This window comes from Rhincodon typus, chromosome 11 (assembly GCF_021869965.1).
Source record: "Rhincodon typus isolate 14 chromosome 11, sRhiTyp1.1, whole genome shotgun sequence".
NCBI classification, from domain to species: domain Eukaryota; kingdom Metazoa; phylum Chordata; class Chondrichthyes; order Orectolobiformes; family Rhincodontidae; genus Rhincodon; species Rhincodon typus.
Genome location: NC_063342.1, coordinates 42,372,367 through 42,387,911, shown reverse-complemented (window position 1 = coordinate 42,387,911; position 15,545 = coordinate 42,372,367). Strand labels below are relative to the sequence as shown.

At 41.3% G+C, this 15,545-nt stretch overlaps 1 protein-coding gene across 1 annotated transcript in view; it reads left to right on the top strand.

Annotated features, from left to right (window-relative positions):
• The window catches only part of otc (ornithine transcarbamylase), a 59,690-nt gene that overhangs the window by 28,950 nt on the left and 15,195 nt on the right, over positions 1 to 15,545 (top strand). The window contains exon 5 of the mRNA XM_048602946.1: positions 5,409 to 5,562. Coding sequence (XP_048458903.1) covers positions 5,409 to 5,562 — 154 coding nt within the window. The remainder of the gene's footprint in view (positions 1 to 5,408; positions 5,563 to 15,545) is intronic.

The window sequence follows — 15,545 nt, the reverse complement described above, 5'->3', positions numbered from 1 at the left end:
ACAGGCGGCCACCTCGAGTGGCAAAATACAGGGAGTGACAAAAACTGAATGAACTCTTTATGAAGCTCAAGGGTGAGGAATTTTGGAAATCCACTGTCAAGCCGAAGGTCAGAAAGACAGATGCCAAAATAGCAACTTTAAAAGAAAGAATTGAAGTTGTCAGTTTTGCTGACAGTTGCTACAGGCCAGAACCTCTGCTTGTGACCTTCGGGCAGCTTTGTGGTTTTCTGACAGGCTTTAAAGAAAAAAAAAAAATTGGAACGTTCCTGCTTACAGAAATTGCCATTGCTTTAAAAAAAAATCATTAGCTGTCAGTTAGAGCTAACAGTTCTTGAAAGCAGGAACTGACACCAGTAGTGATTGGAGGAGCAGTGTACACTGGGAAAACCAAGCTGCTGCTCCCATCACAGATGTCCAGCCACCAAAGTTCACGTCTCCTGAATGAATAATACAGAATAATTCAGTCTGTTCAATGTTGACTGCTCCTACCCATCCAATCAAAGGTTCTCTCTCTCCTGATCATCCTGCTACTTCAGAGACAGATCCATGTTGAAGGAGCAGCGAGGCAGGAGGGAGGGAACCTGTCATTGCAGGCTTATAGGCAGTTAATCTGCTCAGTCCCACTGTCGACATGTAGGATACCTTCAGGCTGCACTGTCACCTATCATTTTCACCAGTTATTTAATGACTAGTCTGACTAGTTAGACTTCCACCATAATGCCAAAGACAAGAAGCTGAGGTGGACCAAAACCCAAAGCAGGATGGGTTGCTGATGGGAGTCTGTACTGTTGCCCTAATGCACAGGGCTCCCTGCTCTCAACCGTAGGTACCTGGCCCAGAATTGACATGATAACCCTTGGCTGCACTTCACTTGGTTTAAGAAGGCAAGTGATATTTCAAATTGTAGGTAAGGGATGACAAACTGTTGGGGAATACAGTGACCCTCATTTCCACAATTTTGTGCCAAGCTGAAATCTGATCATGTTGATTCTTGCCTGTGGAAAATAATTAAAAATGCAAAATTTCTGTTTGTACTATTGCACAACATCATTTTCATAATTTTGTGTGAGAAAATAATTCTCTTTAATCAGCCCCACTGGCTAGTTGTATATCAACATCACTCCAAAGTCAAAAAAAAGCTGAACAAAAAAGTATTCTTCATTAAAATGTTCTTTGCATGATAAATTAATGTCAAAATTTTAAACTGAAAGATGAATACTACAAACTTTTGCACTGATTAATTGTAGATGTTTGTTAAATGAATATTTGCATGTGGAGTACCAGTAAGGCTATTTTAACTAAAATTAATGCATGTAGCTGAATCAATATCATTGTATTGTATGTCTCTGGAGGCTGTTGAATTGCCAAAATTGTGTTAAACAAGGTTTTGCTCAATCTACTACTATTATTGTATTAGACGTTATGTTTCAAATGTACAGAATCTAACTAAGCATTTCCAGCAATTAACTCTATAACATTAAAAAAGAACTCAGGCCAAAACTATCATCCAGTAAATCATTTTTATTTTTGTATCTAGGCAATTGGGAATGCTTGTTTAAATCAGGGTTTTGCATTAATGTAAATACTGTAAGTATCCCACAGTGCAATGTTGAAGACAGTGCAGAGTATAAATGTTCTAAATAAAAGGTGATGCATGTGCTGTTGCTCAGCAACCTCCATTACAGTGTTGTTTTAGTTTGCTACCTCAAATAGGATTTTCTTGCGGGAACAGCTAGGACTGCAGCTCCAAATGTTATTTTTTACTTTCTGTACCAAGAACATTCTCACATTTAACTTTGACCACTCAGCCTGCTGATTAATGGAACAGTTACAACATTTTAATCATTTAGATCATTGTTGGCTGAGATTGAACAACTATCTTTCATATCCGTACAACAATAACAAGCAGAAAGAAAATAAAGCTCTGAGGAGTTGATTCATGTTCTTTTACAGAAGCTCTCATGGCAATAAATATAAATGGGCCAATTTTCCTGGCCAGTTACTGTCCTGGGGCAGTGGAAGCACAGTATCCTGGAAGTATGCTAGACTGTGGGCTTGAGCAGCACACAATTTTGCCTTTGGTCATCATTATAGTGGAAAGGGCTGACATTAGGTCCAGCTGAAGGCACACTATTGGTTAAGTGTCTTATTTAGGACAGGAAGTGCAAACACCTTGAAGGCATTGGCAATAAAGGGTAGGTTAAATAAAACCCCATTGGTGGGCCAAGAGCACTTTGATCTTAGCAGATAATGAAGGAAGGTTTTGTTTTAAAAATGCAGACAGCTTCTAAGAAAGTAATTTACAAGTGACAGAAACCTTAATTTGCATGTTTGTGGCCTTCACATAGTTTTAAAGGTTCCATCCACAGTGAAAGGATTTCATACCTAGAATGTACAGCAATCTGCGTCTCCTGAGGTCTGCATTATACAGGTGAATGGGTAGCACTCCAGCCCCAAGCAACAATGTAAGGAAGTGTAAACATATATAAGTGAAGGAAAGGATGAGGGGTGTTAATTTGACTCTTTATTCAAGGTACAATGAATTGGGAAAGGGAATCCCATATTTTAAATGAGGGTCATAGCGGCCAGGCAATTGAAATTAATCAACAGCTGATTTCCCCTTTGTCTGCCTCCAAATAAGCCGCATACTGAACTGAATTTGTGGGTGGAAATTGGATTCTGCTCAGCACTTTGCAAATAGTCAACACTTGAACAAAATGGTGATAGTTAGCACAAAATTGGACCTCAGGCCTCTATAGTACATTCAGGTAAGCTGCTGGCCCTTTCTATACCTCCACGTGCAAATTCCTCTTTAGGTGGATTGAATTTTGGGCCAGATGTCACTCTTTCATCGGTTTTAAATGCCTCCCTGAAGATGAAGAGAAGGATAGTGGGCAGAGGAATTGATAAAGGGCAGCTGCAACTGCCAGGAGTGAATTGGAGTTGAGAAGAATTCCTGCTTCACTTTATTAAAATAAATGTTTTGATTATATGCCCCCTTACTAGGTCACATCCAAATGAGCCCAGCACTGGCTTCACATGTGACAGGATTCTGAAACAGCCTTTAAACCTCAGAATAACATAGCTCAGGAACTCATTTTAGTTGACTGTCCTGGAGACCAATATGCAGAATGCAGTACTTAATCCTGTGTTATTGACTGTATATGCCAATCAACCATTGTATTGTTATTCAATAAGTTTTGCTTTGATAAAAATCCTATAATTGTATTTATTAAGAAAGCTGCTGATAAATCATTTGTGATGAAGATCTGATATTAATAAGTTATTATATTTGGTCATCTTGATAGCTGGAAAAAGCATTTTAATGAAACTTTGAGCTATGGCATAGTAGGACTATGTCACTCCAAAAGTGTAACTCCAACTTTGGTCATAGCATTATTCAGTGCTTCCTCCATCCTGACTAGGGTGTGTCTCTGTGGATATTGAATAAGGCCAGAGCAAGCTTTATGCTCCATGGCCAATTATCCCGGTGACAATATCATGGTTCAATAATAAAGAATGGCCTTTTGGGAGAGATACTGAATAATTGCGAGTCCCAGGGGAACTGCAAGTCGCATCTGTTTTCTACCCTAGCTCCTATTACCATTTTCTCTCTGATCTCCGACAGAGGCAGCTGCACAAGGGGAGGAGTCAACACAACAAGGGCTCAGGATCTGCATAGTCAAGGCATCTCAGCATAGCTTGGGAACAGCTACAGTACACACTCTTCCGGGGGGCCCCCTCATGTGATATTAAAGAAGGTGACACAGGGACAAATCACATCGGCACTGGAGCATATAGCGGAAGTGGTGTGGGCTGTCGTCGGTCTCCTTTTGGAGGATGAGGACAGACGCAGCCCTGCTTAGCAGGTTGAGAGCCTGGGGAGTGGTACATCAGCTGGCAGTATCTGGAGATTCAGCCCGAGACACCTGCTAATGTGTTCGAATCACCTGAGGCCCTGCAAAGTCATGGAGTAAAAAAATGGAGGGGCCCATTCATCTCATGTGCTCCACAGTGTCTCAGTGCTTTGAACTCGAGTTTTCCATTTAAGAGAGTGACCAACCCCATGCAGAGCCAAAAGATGGCATTACTCTGAGCAGGTATAGGAATGAGGTTGCTGACTTGCTCGCTGAGCTGACTTATTTTCGTTCAGACGCTTTGTCACCATGCCAGGTAACATCATCAGTGGAGCCTCCAATGAAGCAATGTTGTTCTACTCCACTTGGAATTTATACTGGCTGGTCCGTTATGGTGAGTAGTACTATGCTTGGAATTTATACTGTCTGGTCTATGAGTAGTACTACTCACCATAATGGCCCAGACAGTATAAATTCCAAGCGTAGTAGAACAACATCGCTTCATCGGAGACTTCACTGATGATGTTACCTAGCATGGTGATGAAACGTCTGAATGAGAACAAGCCAGCTCAGAGACCAAGTCCACAACCTCATCCACAACCCGAGCTACAGATCTTTGCTAAAACCTTACTTTTAGGGATGGCACAGTATCATGCAGACAATGAATATTGTGAATATTGGGTTGACTGGTGAGTGGCACAAATGGTGCAGTGAAGGATAGAGTGTATATCAGTTGTGCTTGCACTGCTGGTTCCCTCCAGTGATCAAGGCTGCCACGAAAGGGCAGAGATTGGAAGAGATGGTATCGAGGCAGTCACAAATCACGTCACCTCATCACCATCATCTTTCACCTCCAGTCCTCTTCCATGCACTGTGCGTTTGTTGTGTCACATCCTGCAACAGATATTACCCATATAGTGAGACCATTGCAGCACATTTTGGAGATGCACCCCCACACCTCAGCCCCTGAAACTTGCCCACCCAAACCAGGACCTCCACCACAAGGCTGCACTGGGAATACCAGGCCAGACAGGCACTAGAGGGCAGTCTGCTCTCTCTTCATCCTCAGCCTTTACTTGTGGCCATTTGTAAGATTTGCCAAGCTTGTGGTTATCATATATTGGTAATGCCACTTGAGATATTATTTACATGAGACACACCCACTGACTTCAATGGCACTAGCCATGTTGTTACACTAAAAACAGATGACCGAAGCTGGTATTTTCCAATATGAAGTGGTGAGCTAGATGCCACTGTGTATTCAAATATCTGTTCATGTGTGTGATTTGCTTTCAAATTCAGTGAATCAGACAGGTTAGAAGCATTCTGATTTGACCCAAGGGTTCTGAATGAAGACAAGCTAACTGGGTTGTTTTTCTTAACAGTGAACGTGAGTTCAAGTGTTATCAAACATGATAGTATTTAATGCATATCAAAAAGAATAAGAAACATTTGCAAAAATATAAACTTAGTGTTTGATTCTTACTAATTTGGAGTTTCTAAATTTGAGATTCGTTGCTAATGTTGGGGTCTGTTTGATTCATGTTCCAGGGTGTTGTCTGGAATGACTGACCTGATTCTGGCCCGGGTTTACAAACACTCTGAACTCCAGCAGTTAGCAGAAGATGGCTCAATCCCTGTGATTAATGGGTTGTCGGAACTCTATCATCCTATCCAGATCCTGGCTGATTATCTTACTCTTCAGGTATCTCCAAAGCAGTTTCAGATGGTTAAATGTAACAATCTCCCAGGGTGAAAGATACTTTTTATTGTCCAGCACCTAAATCATGACCATAGTCTAACTGGGAAGGCCATAGAGGATAGGTCTCTGGCACTGAGCCTGGCCCTGTGCCACAGAATGGAAGGGGGGAGAATAGGAGAGCAATTGTAGTGGGGGATTCGATAGTAAGAGGCACAGACAGGTGGTTCTGTGGACGCGAACAAGATGAACGGATGGTATGTTGCCTCCTGGGTGCCAGGGTCCGTGATGTCTCGGATCGTGTCTTCAAGATCCTTAAGCGGGAGGGTGAGCAACCAGCAGTCATGGTACACATCGGTACCAATGACATAGGGAGTAAAAGGACTGAGAATGTGAGAAACGAGTACAGGGAATTAGGTTGGAAGCTGAAAGTCCAGGATGAACATGGTAGTTATCTCTGGATTACTACCAGTGCCGTGTGATAACGAGGTAAGAAATGGGGAGAGAGTGCAGCTAAACACGTGGCTACAGGGCTGGTGTAGGAGGGAGGGCTTCCATAATGTGGATAATTGGAGCACATTCTGGGGAAGGTGGGCCCTGTACAGTAAGGACGGGTTGCACCTGAACCGGAAGGGCACAAATATCCTGGGAGGGAGGTTTGCTCGAGTTGTATAGGATGGTTTAAACTAGATTGGCAGGGGGTGGGGAACCGGATTTATAATTCAGAGGATGAGGTATTCAGCCTTCCAACGGACACAACAGGGAGTGCGGTGGTTTATAAAGAAATGCGGTCGATGGAGCGTAATTGTGGACACCGAGATGGTTTGAGGTGTGTATACTTCAATGCTAGAAGTATCAGAAATAAGGCGGATGAACTTAGAGCATCGGACGGTACTTGGAACTACGATGTTGTGGCCATTACAGAAACTTGGGTAACTCAAGGAGAGGAATGGTTGTTGGAAGTTCCAGGATTTAGATGCTTTAAAAGAAATAGGGAAAGTGGAAAAAGAGGCAGGGGAGTGGCATTTCTAGCCAGGGCGAGTATAGCAGCTACTGAAAGGCAGTTCAAGAATGATATGTCTACAGAGTCAGTTTGCGTTGAGGTCCAGAACAAGAAAGGAGCAGTCACTTTGTTGGGGTTTTTTTACAGACCCCCTAATAGTTGCAGAGAAGTAGAGGAACGGATTGGGAAGCAGATACTGGAAAGGTGCAGAAGTCACAGGGTTGTAGTCATGGGTGACTTCAACGTTCCAAATGTTGATTGGAAACATTTTAGTTGTAATAGTTTAGATGGAACGGATTTTGTCCAGTGCATTCAGGAAGGATTCCTGACTCAGTATGTAGATAGACCAACATGAGGAGAGGCCACTTTGGATTTGGTGCTTGGCAATGAACTGGGCCAAGTGTTAGACCTGTTGGTAGGAGAGCACTTTGGTGGTAGCGATCAAACTCTGTTACTTTTACAATAGTCATGGAAAAGGATAGGTACATACAGCAGGGTAAGGTTTATAATTGGGGGAAGGGTAATTACAATTCTATTAGGCAAGAACTGGGTAACATAAATTGGGAACAGATGCTGTCAGGGAAGAGCACTATTGAAATGTGGAGATTGTTTAAGGAATGCATACTGCATGTGCTCGATATGTTTGTCCCTAGCAGGTAGGGAAGATGCGGTCGAGTGAGGGAGCCTTGGTTCTCAAGAGAGGTCGAACGTTTGTTTAAGAGGAAGAAGGATGCTTATGTAAGGTTTAGGAAACAAGGAACAGAAAAGGCTTTAGAGGGATACAGGTTATCCAGGAAGGAGCTGAAGAAAGAGCTTAGGAGAGCTATAAGGGGGCATGAGAAAACCTTGGCAGATAGGATCAAGGAAAACTCCAAGCCTTTTTACACGTACGCGAGGAATAAGAGAATGACCAGAGAAAGGGTAGGGCCGATCAAGGATTGGAAAGGGAATTTGTGCACGGAGCCTAAAGAGATAGGAGAGGTCCTTAATGAATAATTTTCTTCGGTATTCACAACTCCGAGGGACCTAGTTGTAGAGGAGGACCGTGTGAAACAGGCTGGTCGGCTAGAGGAGGTCGATGTTAGTAAGGAAGATGTGCTAGGAAATTTAAGGAAGTTGAAGATAGATAAGTCCCCCCAGCCTGATGGGATTTATCCAAGGATTCTATGGGAAGCAAGGGAAGAGATCGCAGGGCCTTTGGCGATGATCTTTTCGTCCTCACCGTCCACGGGTATAGTGCCGGAAGATTGGAGAGAGGCAAACGTCATTCCCTTGTTCAAAAAAGGGAATAAGGATAACCCCGGAAATTACAGGCCAGTTAGCCTTACATCAGTGGTGGGAAAATTATTGGAAAGAGCTCTGAGAGATAGGATTTATGATCACTTGAAAAGGCACGGTTTGATTCGTAATAGTCAGCAAGGATTTGTGAGGGGTAGATCATGACTCTCAAACCTTATTGAATTCTTCGAAGAGGTGACCAAATACGTGGATGAAGGTAGAGCAGTGGATGTGGTATACATGGATTTAAGTAAGGCGTTTGATAAGGTTCCCCATGGTAGGCTCGTGCAGAAGGTAAGGAGGCATGGGATAGGGGGAAATGTGGCAGATTGGATTCAGAATTGGCTGACCCTTAGAAGACAAAGGGTGGTAGTGGACGGAAAATATTCAACATGGTGCTCAGTTACGAGGGGTGTACTACACGGATCTATTCTGGGTCCTCTTCTATTTGTGATTTTTGTAAATGATTTAGATGAAGGAGTGGAAGGGTGGATTAGTAAGTTCGTGGACGATTCGAAGGTGGATCATGTTGTGGACAGTGCAGAGGGCTGTTCTAGGGTACAAAGGGACGTTGATAGGATGCAGAGCTGGGCTGAGAAGTGGCAGATGGAGTTTAACCCTGAAAAGTGTGAAGTGATTCATTTTGGAAGGACAAACTTGAAAGCAGAATACAGGGTTAACAGAAAGATTCTTGGCAGTGTGGAGGAGCAGACGGATCTTGGGGATCATGTTCACAGTTCCCTGAAAGCTGCCACCCAGGTGGATAGAGTTGTTAAGAAGGCGTATTGTGTGTTAGCTTTCATTAATAGAGGGATTAAGTTCAAGAGCCGTGAAGTTATGCTCCAGCTATACAAATGTCTGGTTCGGCCACATCTGGAGTATTGTGTCCAGTTCTGGTCACCTCATTACAGGAAAGATGTGGAGGCGTTGGAAAAGATGCAGAGGAGATTTACCAGGATATTGCCTGGAATGGAGGGAAGGTCTTACGAGGAAAGGTTGAGAGAGCTAGGGCTTTTCTCTTTAGAACGACGAAGGATGAGAGGTGACTTGATAGAGGTGTATAAAATGATCAGAGGTATAGATAGAGTGGACAGCCAGAGACTTTTTCCTAGGGTGGACGTAGCTATTACGAGGGGGCATAGTTTTAAAGTGAGTGGAGGTAGATATAGGGGAGACGTCAGAGGTAGATTCTTTACTCAGAGAGTGGTCGTGGGGTGGAATGCATTGCAGGAGAGGTTAGTGGAGTCGGCCTCATTAGGGGCATTTAAGTGGCTATTAGATAGGTATATGGATGATAATATAAGGTAGGGGTGGAGGTTAGTTAGTCCTTAGGTTTAGGGTAAAAGTTCAGCACAATATCGTGGGCCGAAGGGCCTGTACTGTGCTGTACTGTTCTATGTTCTATGTTCTTATGTGGTGAGTGGTCACATGATTCTGATTCTGTTGCGGCACAAATTCGTGACCTTATTTATTTGTCAGGTTTTTGTTCTGTGAACAAAAACAAAGTTGCTGGAAAAACTCAGCAGGTCTAGCAGCATCTGTGGAGAAGAAAACAGAGTTAATGTTTCAGGTCCTGTTCTGTGAAGCTTTTCACAAATTTCTCTGAGCAATATGACTTGTTTCATCCTTCCTCCATCACATCCTCCCTTCACTGATATCCATTTCCCCGTCAATACTATTTATGCCCTCAAAGAGGAGGAGAAAAGTAGCAGTCAGCCCTGATTACTCTTGCTAAAAGTTCAAAGTTAGGACTCGACCCAGCTGTGATACTCATCTCCTGGCGCTCAAGCACTGATTTTTCAGATTAAGTGTAAACCGGACAGGAAGTGAGATGTCGTGCTCAAACGACATAGCAATGACACCATCCATTGCATAATTACTAGATGATCTTTATTTTAATGTGATGGTAGGTGTTAATTATGCAAAATGTCTGTATTTAGGAATTCTTTCTCCAGTGGGAAGAAAACTTTAATTTTCTGCGGAACTTGAAATGCCATTTTCAAAACTTTAGGCATCAATGATTTAAAATACAGTAATTGGAAGGAGAGAGCTGAATATTTCTCAGCTGGTTCCATGGTGATTCTGTTGGAGGATGTGAAACAATGGGGTGTGGTGGGGTATGCTCTGAACGAGTGAACTTTGCTGGTCCCCATGTGGAGCAGCCTAGAAAAAGCTGGTTACTGTATTGAATACCACCCCAGCTATATTGAAAGCCAAGCCAAAGGCTAACAAAACTATTTAACAGTTTTATGACATAAACAAAGACAGGAGAACATCCTGATTCTTTATTTGGCACTTGCACTCCCCCATTTTTTTTCTAACTAAGTACAAATGCTGAAATACTACAAGGGTGCTCTTCAGACATTCTGTATTCAGTTTTTTTTTCTAGTCACTCTGACAGGCACTCACTGCAGAAGGATGGACTACATACTTAGGCCTGACATTCCAGCATCTTGTTCTAACAGGAATTTACCACTCTTACCCGCAAGAGAAAACAGTCCAAAATAACTATCTGAGATCCATTTGTAGAAAGAAGATCCCCTATCTATTTAATCTGTTCTGAGGAAGGGCCACCGGACCCGAAACGTTTAACTCTGTTTATTCCTTCCCAATTGCTGCCACACCTGCTGAGCTATTCCAGCAACTTTGTTTTTGTTCCTGATTTACAGCAGCTGCAGTTCTTTTGGTTTTTATTTAATCCTACCTGACACAGATATCACCAAAATTCTGAGAATCACAGACTGTTAAGGTGCAGAAGGAGGCTATTTGGATCATTGTGTCTGCGCTGTCTCTCTGAAAGAGCATCACGACTTAGTGCCATTCTCCTGCTTTTTTCCCATAAACCCTGAATACAGTTTCTATTTAAATTCTCATCTAATAACCTGCTTGAATGCCTCAGTTGAAAGAACCTCAATCACGCTTCGAGGCTGCACATTATGCTTCCTAACTATGCGAAAAACTTCCTTCTCCTACCATGTTTTCTTTTGCAAACTACCTTATATTTGTGTTCTTTCATTATCAGTCCTCGTATGAAAGTGAACAATTTGTCCTTATCTATTCTGTCCAGCCCCTTTATAATTTTGAAACATTCTCTCAAATCTCCACTCAGCCTTTCCTCTCCAAGAAAACCTAATCTCAACTTCCTCAATGTATCTTCATAACCAAAGTTTTTCATCCCTAGAACCATTCTGTAAATTTCTTCAGCACTCTCCAAACCATTCCCATCCTTCCTAATGTGTGGTGCCCAGAGCTGTACACAATACTAAGGCTGAGGTCCAACTAGTAGCTTATTCGAGTTCAACATAACCTGTTTGCTCCTGTATTTAGTGCCACTACTAATAAAGCTGAGTATACAGTATGCTTTATAAACAACTTGTTGTACCTGTCCTACTACCTTTAATGACTTATGTACATAAGTACTCGGGTCTCTTTGCTTCTGTACGCCCATTAGGATTTCACCCTTTTATTTTATTACAGTATTTCCATGTTTTCTCTATCAATAAAATATCATATCACACTTATCTGCAATGAACTTTGTCCACCACCTGTCTGTCCACTTCACCAACTCGTCACTGTCCTTTTGTAATTTTGCATAGTCCTCCTCACATTTTACAATACTTCCAAGTTTTGTATCATTGCAAACTTGGAAATTGTCCTCACACACCAACGTCTAGATCAGTAATTATAAATCAAGAAAAGTAAACGTTACAAAACTGAAGTCTGGAGAACTCTAAGACAAACCTTCCTCCTGAAAAATATCTATTAATCATGAGTCTGTGTTTCCTAGCCCTTTTCCAGCTTTATGTCCATTCTGCTACTGTTCCATTTATTCCACAAGTTTTCTCACAAGTCTGTTTTGCAGAACTGTATCAAACGCCTTTTGGAAGTCCATGTGTACCACATCAACAGCGTTACCCTCATAACTGACTCAGTTACCTCTTCAAGAAAACTCTAGCAAGTTAGTTAAACATGACTTTCATTTACAAAATTTGTACTGGTGCTTCCTAATTAACTTAGAGTTTTCCATTAATTAGATCTGGAATAGTTATTTCAATACGTTTCCCCATCAGTTTAGTTAAACTGGTCTATAATTGCTGGGTTTATCCTGACAACTTTTAGAGCAAGACAGTTCCATTTGGAATTCTCGTCCTCTGGCACCAGTCCTGAGTCTAGGTTATTATTATTGCCAGTGCCTCTGCAATTTTCACTTGCACTTTGTTCAATATCCTTGGATATATCTCATTTGGTCCCAGTGACTTATCAATTTTAAGTACCAACAGTCTATCCAATGCCATCTGCTTAGCAGTTTTAAATTGTTCATGCGGCTGAGATTCCTCCTGTCACCTCCTGGGGAGTATCTCCATTCTTAGTAAAGACGGATACAAATTATTACTTTAATGCATTAGTCATGCCACCCACATCCATGTGTGTATTCTCTTGTTGATCCCTCTTCAGCCCTACTACTTCTTCTTTTAACACCTTTTCATTGTTATTACTCATTGAAGACTTTGGGATTCCCCTTTATGTTACCTGCTCATCTTTCATTCACAATCCTGTTTGCTAGTTTTTGCTTTTTCATTTCCCTTCTGAACCTTCTATTTTTGGTTTTGTTCTTAATTGTATTTTCTACCTCTCGCCTGTCACAAGCTCACATTTTCTTCTATATCTTAATCTCATTTTTCATCCAAGAAGCTCTGTGTTCATATACCCCATGCCTCCCTTTCACAGGAATGTACTTCAACTCCCCTCAAGCCATCTCTTCTTTGAATGTAGCCCATTATTCAGCAACAGCTCTCTTTTGCCAACCTTTGGTCCCAGGTGTTTCGAGCCCCACTTCATTCTTGCCCCATTGAAATTGGCACTTCCCCCAGTTAATTATTCTTCCTTGTGGTAGTCCTGTGTTGGTTTTGACTGTCATCCTAAACCTTATGATATAATGATCATTGCTCCCTAACTGGTCCACCACACACATTTGATTACTTTGATCCATCCCATTCTCATAAATCAGGTTCAGCAGTGCATCCTTTCTTGTTGGATTGAAAATTTATTGTTGTAGGAAATTCTCTTGAACAAAATCTAGGAATGCTTGGCCCTCACTGCCCCGACGCTTATTTGAACTGGGATATTGGTAGAGTAATTAAAGTCCTCATTATAACTGCTATATGATGTTTCCACCTCTCTTTAATTTACTTGCAGATTTGCTCCTCTTCTTGTTTTCCACTACTTGGTGGTCTTTAAACTACAGAATACAATATAATTGCGATCTTTTTATTCTTTTATTTTTATACAAATTGAGTCTGTACTTGAACTGAGTGAGACATCCTCTTTCTGCAGCACAATACTACTCCTGGTAACCTATTTTGCCACCCTCCTCTTTTTCTTTCATATCTTTTCTAAACACCCTGAAAACAGATATCTTTAAAATCTGGCCAACTATTCCTTGAGCCATGTCTCTGTTATAGCCACAACATTGTAATTCCACATAGCAATCTGTAACTCATCAATTTTATTAACTAAACTCTGTAGAGTCACATACACGCTGTGTGACCCTGATTTAGATTTCATTCTTTCTTTCTGTAATTACCCTTATTAGAATAGAAAGTAGCAAGTTAACGTTACCTGTTTTTCCAAGTGTTTTGGGCACCCGTGGTATTACTGTTTCATTTCCTGTCCTGGTTCCAAACACCTCAGTTGAGATAGTTTAAAGCCCCGAAAGCACACAAGCAAAACTTCACCACAAAGAACTCATCCCCAACTCTATTCAGGTGCATCCAGCTTGTATAAGGGTCATCTCCCCCAGAACCAGTCCCAGTCATCCAGAAATTTAAAGCCCTCCCTCCTTATAGTTACACAATCATCTCTCTTATCCTCCTACTTCTGTATTCCATTGCATGTAACTTTGAGAATAATCCAATAATGACAACTTTTCACAGCTGCTTCTAATTTTCTACCAATCTCCCTAAATGCTGATTGCAGGACAACATTTCTTTTTGTAATTATGTCACTAGTACCAATGTGAACCACACTGTCTGGTTGTTTGGGGTAGATGCTGAAAATTTGTCAATCTAGAAGTAGGGGACACCATGTAGGATTACCCATTTCAGACTAAAAGGAGAAAACTTTTTGTGCAGTTTGAGAGTCTGTGGAATTTTCTTCCCCAAAGAGCAATAGACAGCTGTACCATTGAATATTTTTAAGGCTGAGTTGGAAACATTCTTGATTGATAAAACTGTTTGGCACATACGCAAGAAAGTAGAGCCATAGTAATATAGGCCATTGTCATATCAATCATGGTGAAATCAAGTAGTGGAGCAGCCTGAAGGGCTTCTAAGTCATACTATTTGTAGGTAGCAACTATTTAATATTTTAACTGTAGAGCAGGCACCTTTCGACACCTTTTAGATTGCATCCACTGCAACTGTTCTGATGAACTTCCATTTGCAACCTCACCCCAAAGACATTTTATTTCTTTGTTTTATTTCTGAGGTAAATGCTTCATGCTGAAACTGCTGTCCACAAAATACAGCTGTTTTTAACTTTTTTAAACCATTTTCTGTATTGGCTTACTGTTTGACTATGTCTTGGGTAAAAGATGGAAACAATGAATTATACTCTTAGTACAGTTAGGTTGAACCTAATCTCATTCCATAAAAATTATGAGGGACTGGAAGATGCCTTTCATTGCAATGGAGCCAGGTCAAGAGTGTGGGCAGAGGAATCATTACATACAGCAACTTGCACTCCTGTCATGCAGTGCTGATAATTGGAGGGCCAAGAATGGAGTCACGAATTTGAGAATCGGGCTCCACCTATTCTTTTATATATCTGCATAGTCTCATTGACTGCACAAAAATCCAGCGCTATATGTTGGTTTGGGAGCACCAGTGAATGAATGCAAGTCTTTCCGCGTCGGCACTCTTCCTTCAAACAGCACAAATAAAAGAGTCCCATCGGAAAAAGCATTGTAGCACTACTGGGAGATGTTGATGCAAAAAGGCATCAACTAAGCAATTGATTAAAAGCCATCTGGAAAACTAAGCCCTGTCAGAAGAGAAATAGGGCATAAATTGTCTGAAAATTATTTTTTGTGTCATTTCACTGGGCTTTTCAAACAATTTTCTGTGTAAAGATCAGTCCCTATGGCCCTTGAAATGTGTTTAACTATTTATATATAATAATGATGGACAGATTATTCTGAGTAATTCATGCACAAATGTAAGGAAATTGTATTAATGAGAAAATTATGTCCCTACAAACTCATTTGTTTAGCACCTTCCAATCTGCTTTCTTTACTATAAACTGAGTCTGTGCTTCTCAGTACGATGAGAGGTCATGGACCTGAATTGATACCCCATGTTTTTTTGTCCATAACTGTTGCTTTACCTCTTGATTTGTTTTCAGAATTGTATTTTATTCCTAGCTCCAAAGTTATCACTGACATGCTTCTTCAGCTGTTTTAGGCATTTAAATACTGCAGGAGATTCTCTTTCTTCCTGCCCATCAGCTCTGCTATAAAATCCCCCACCGCCATCAGCCTACATCCTATGGGGTATGCTTCAAAATAGTGCTAGAATCCTTCCTTGGTTTAAGAAAAAGTGACGACATTAGATTACATAGCCCACAGGTCAAAGTGCAGCTCTGATGTACTTTCATTTGGGGCTTCACCCCAAAAGACAGTTTAGTTCTATTTCTGTGGTTCATGTCTAAA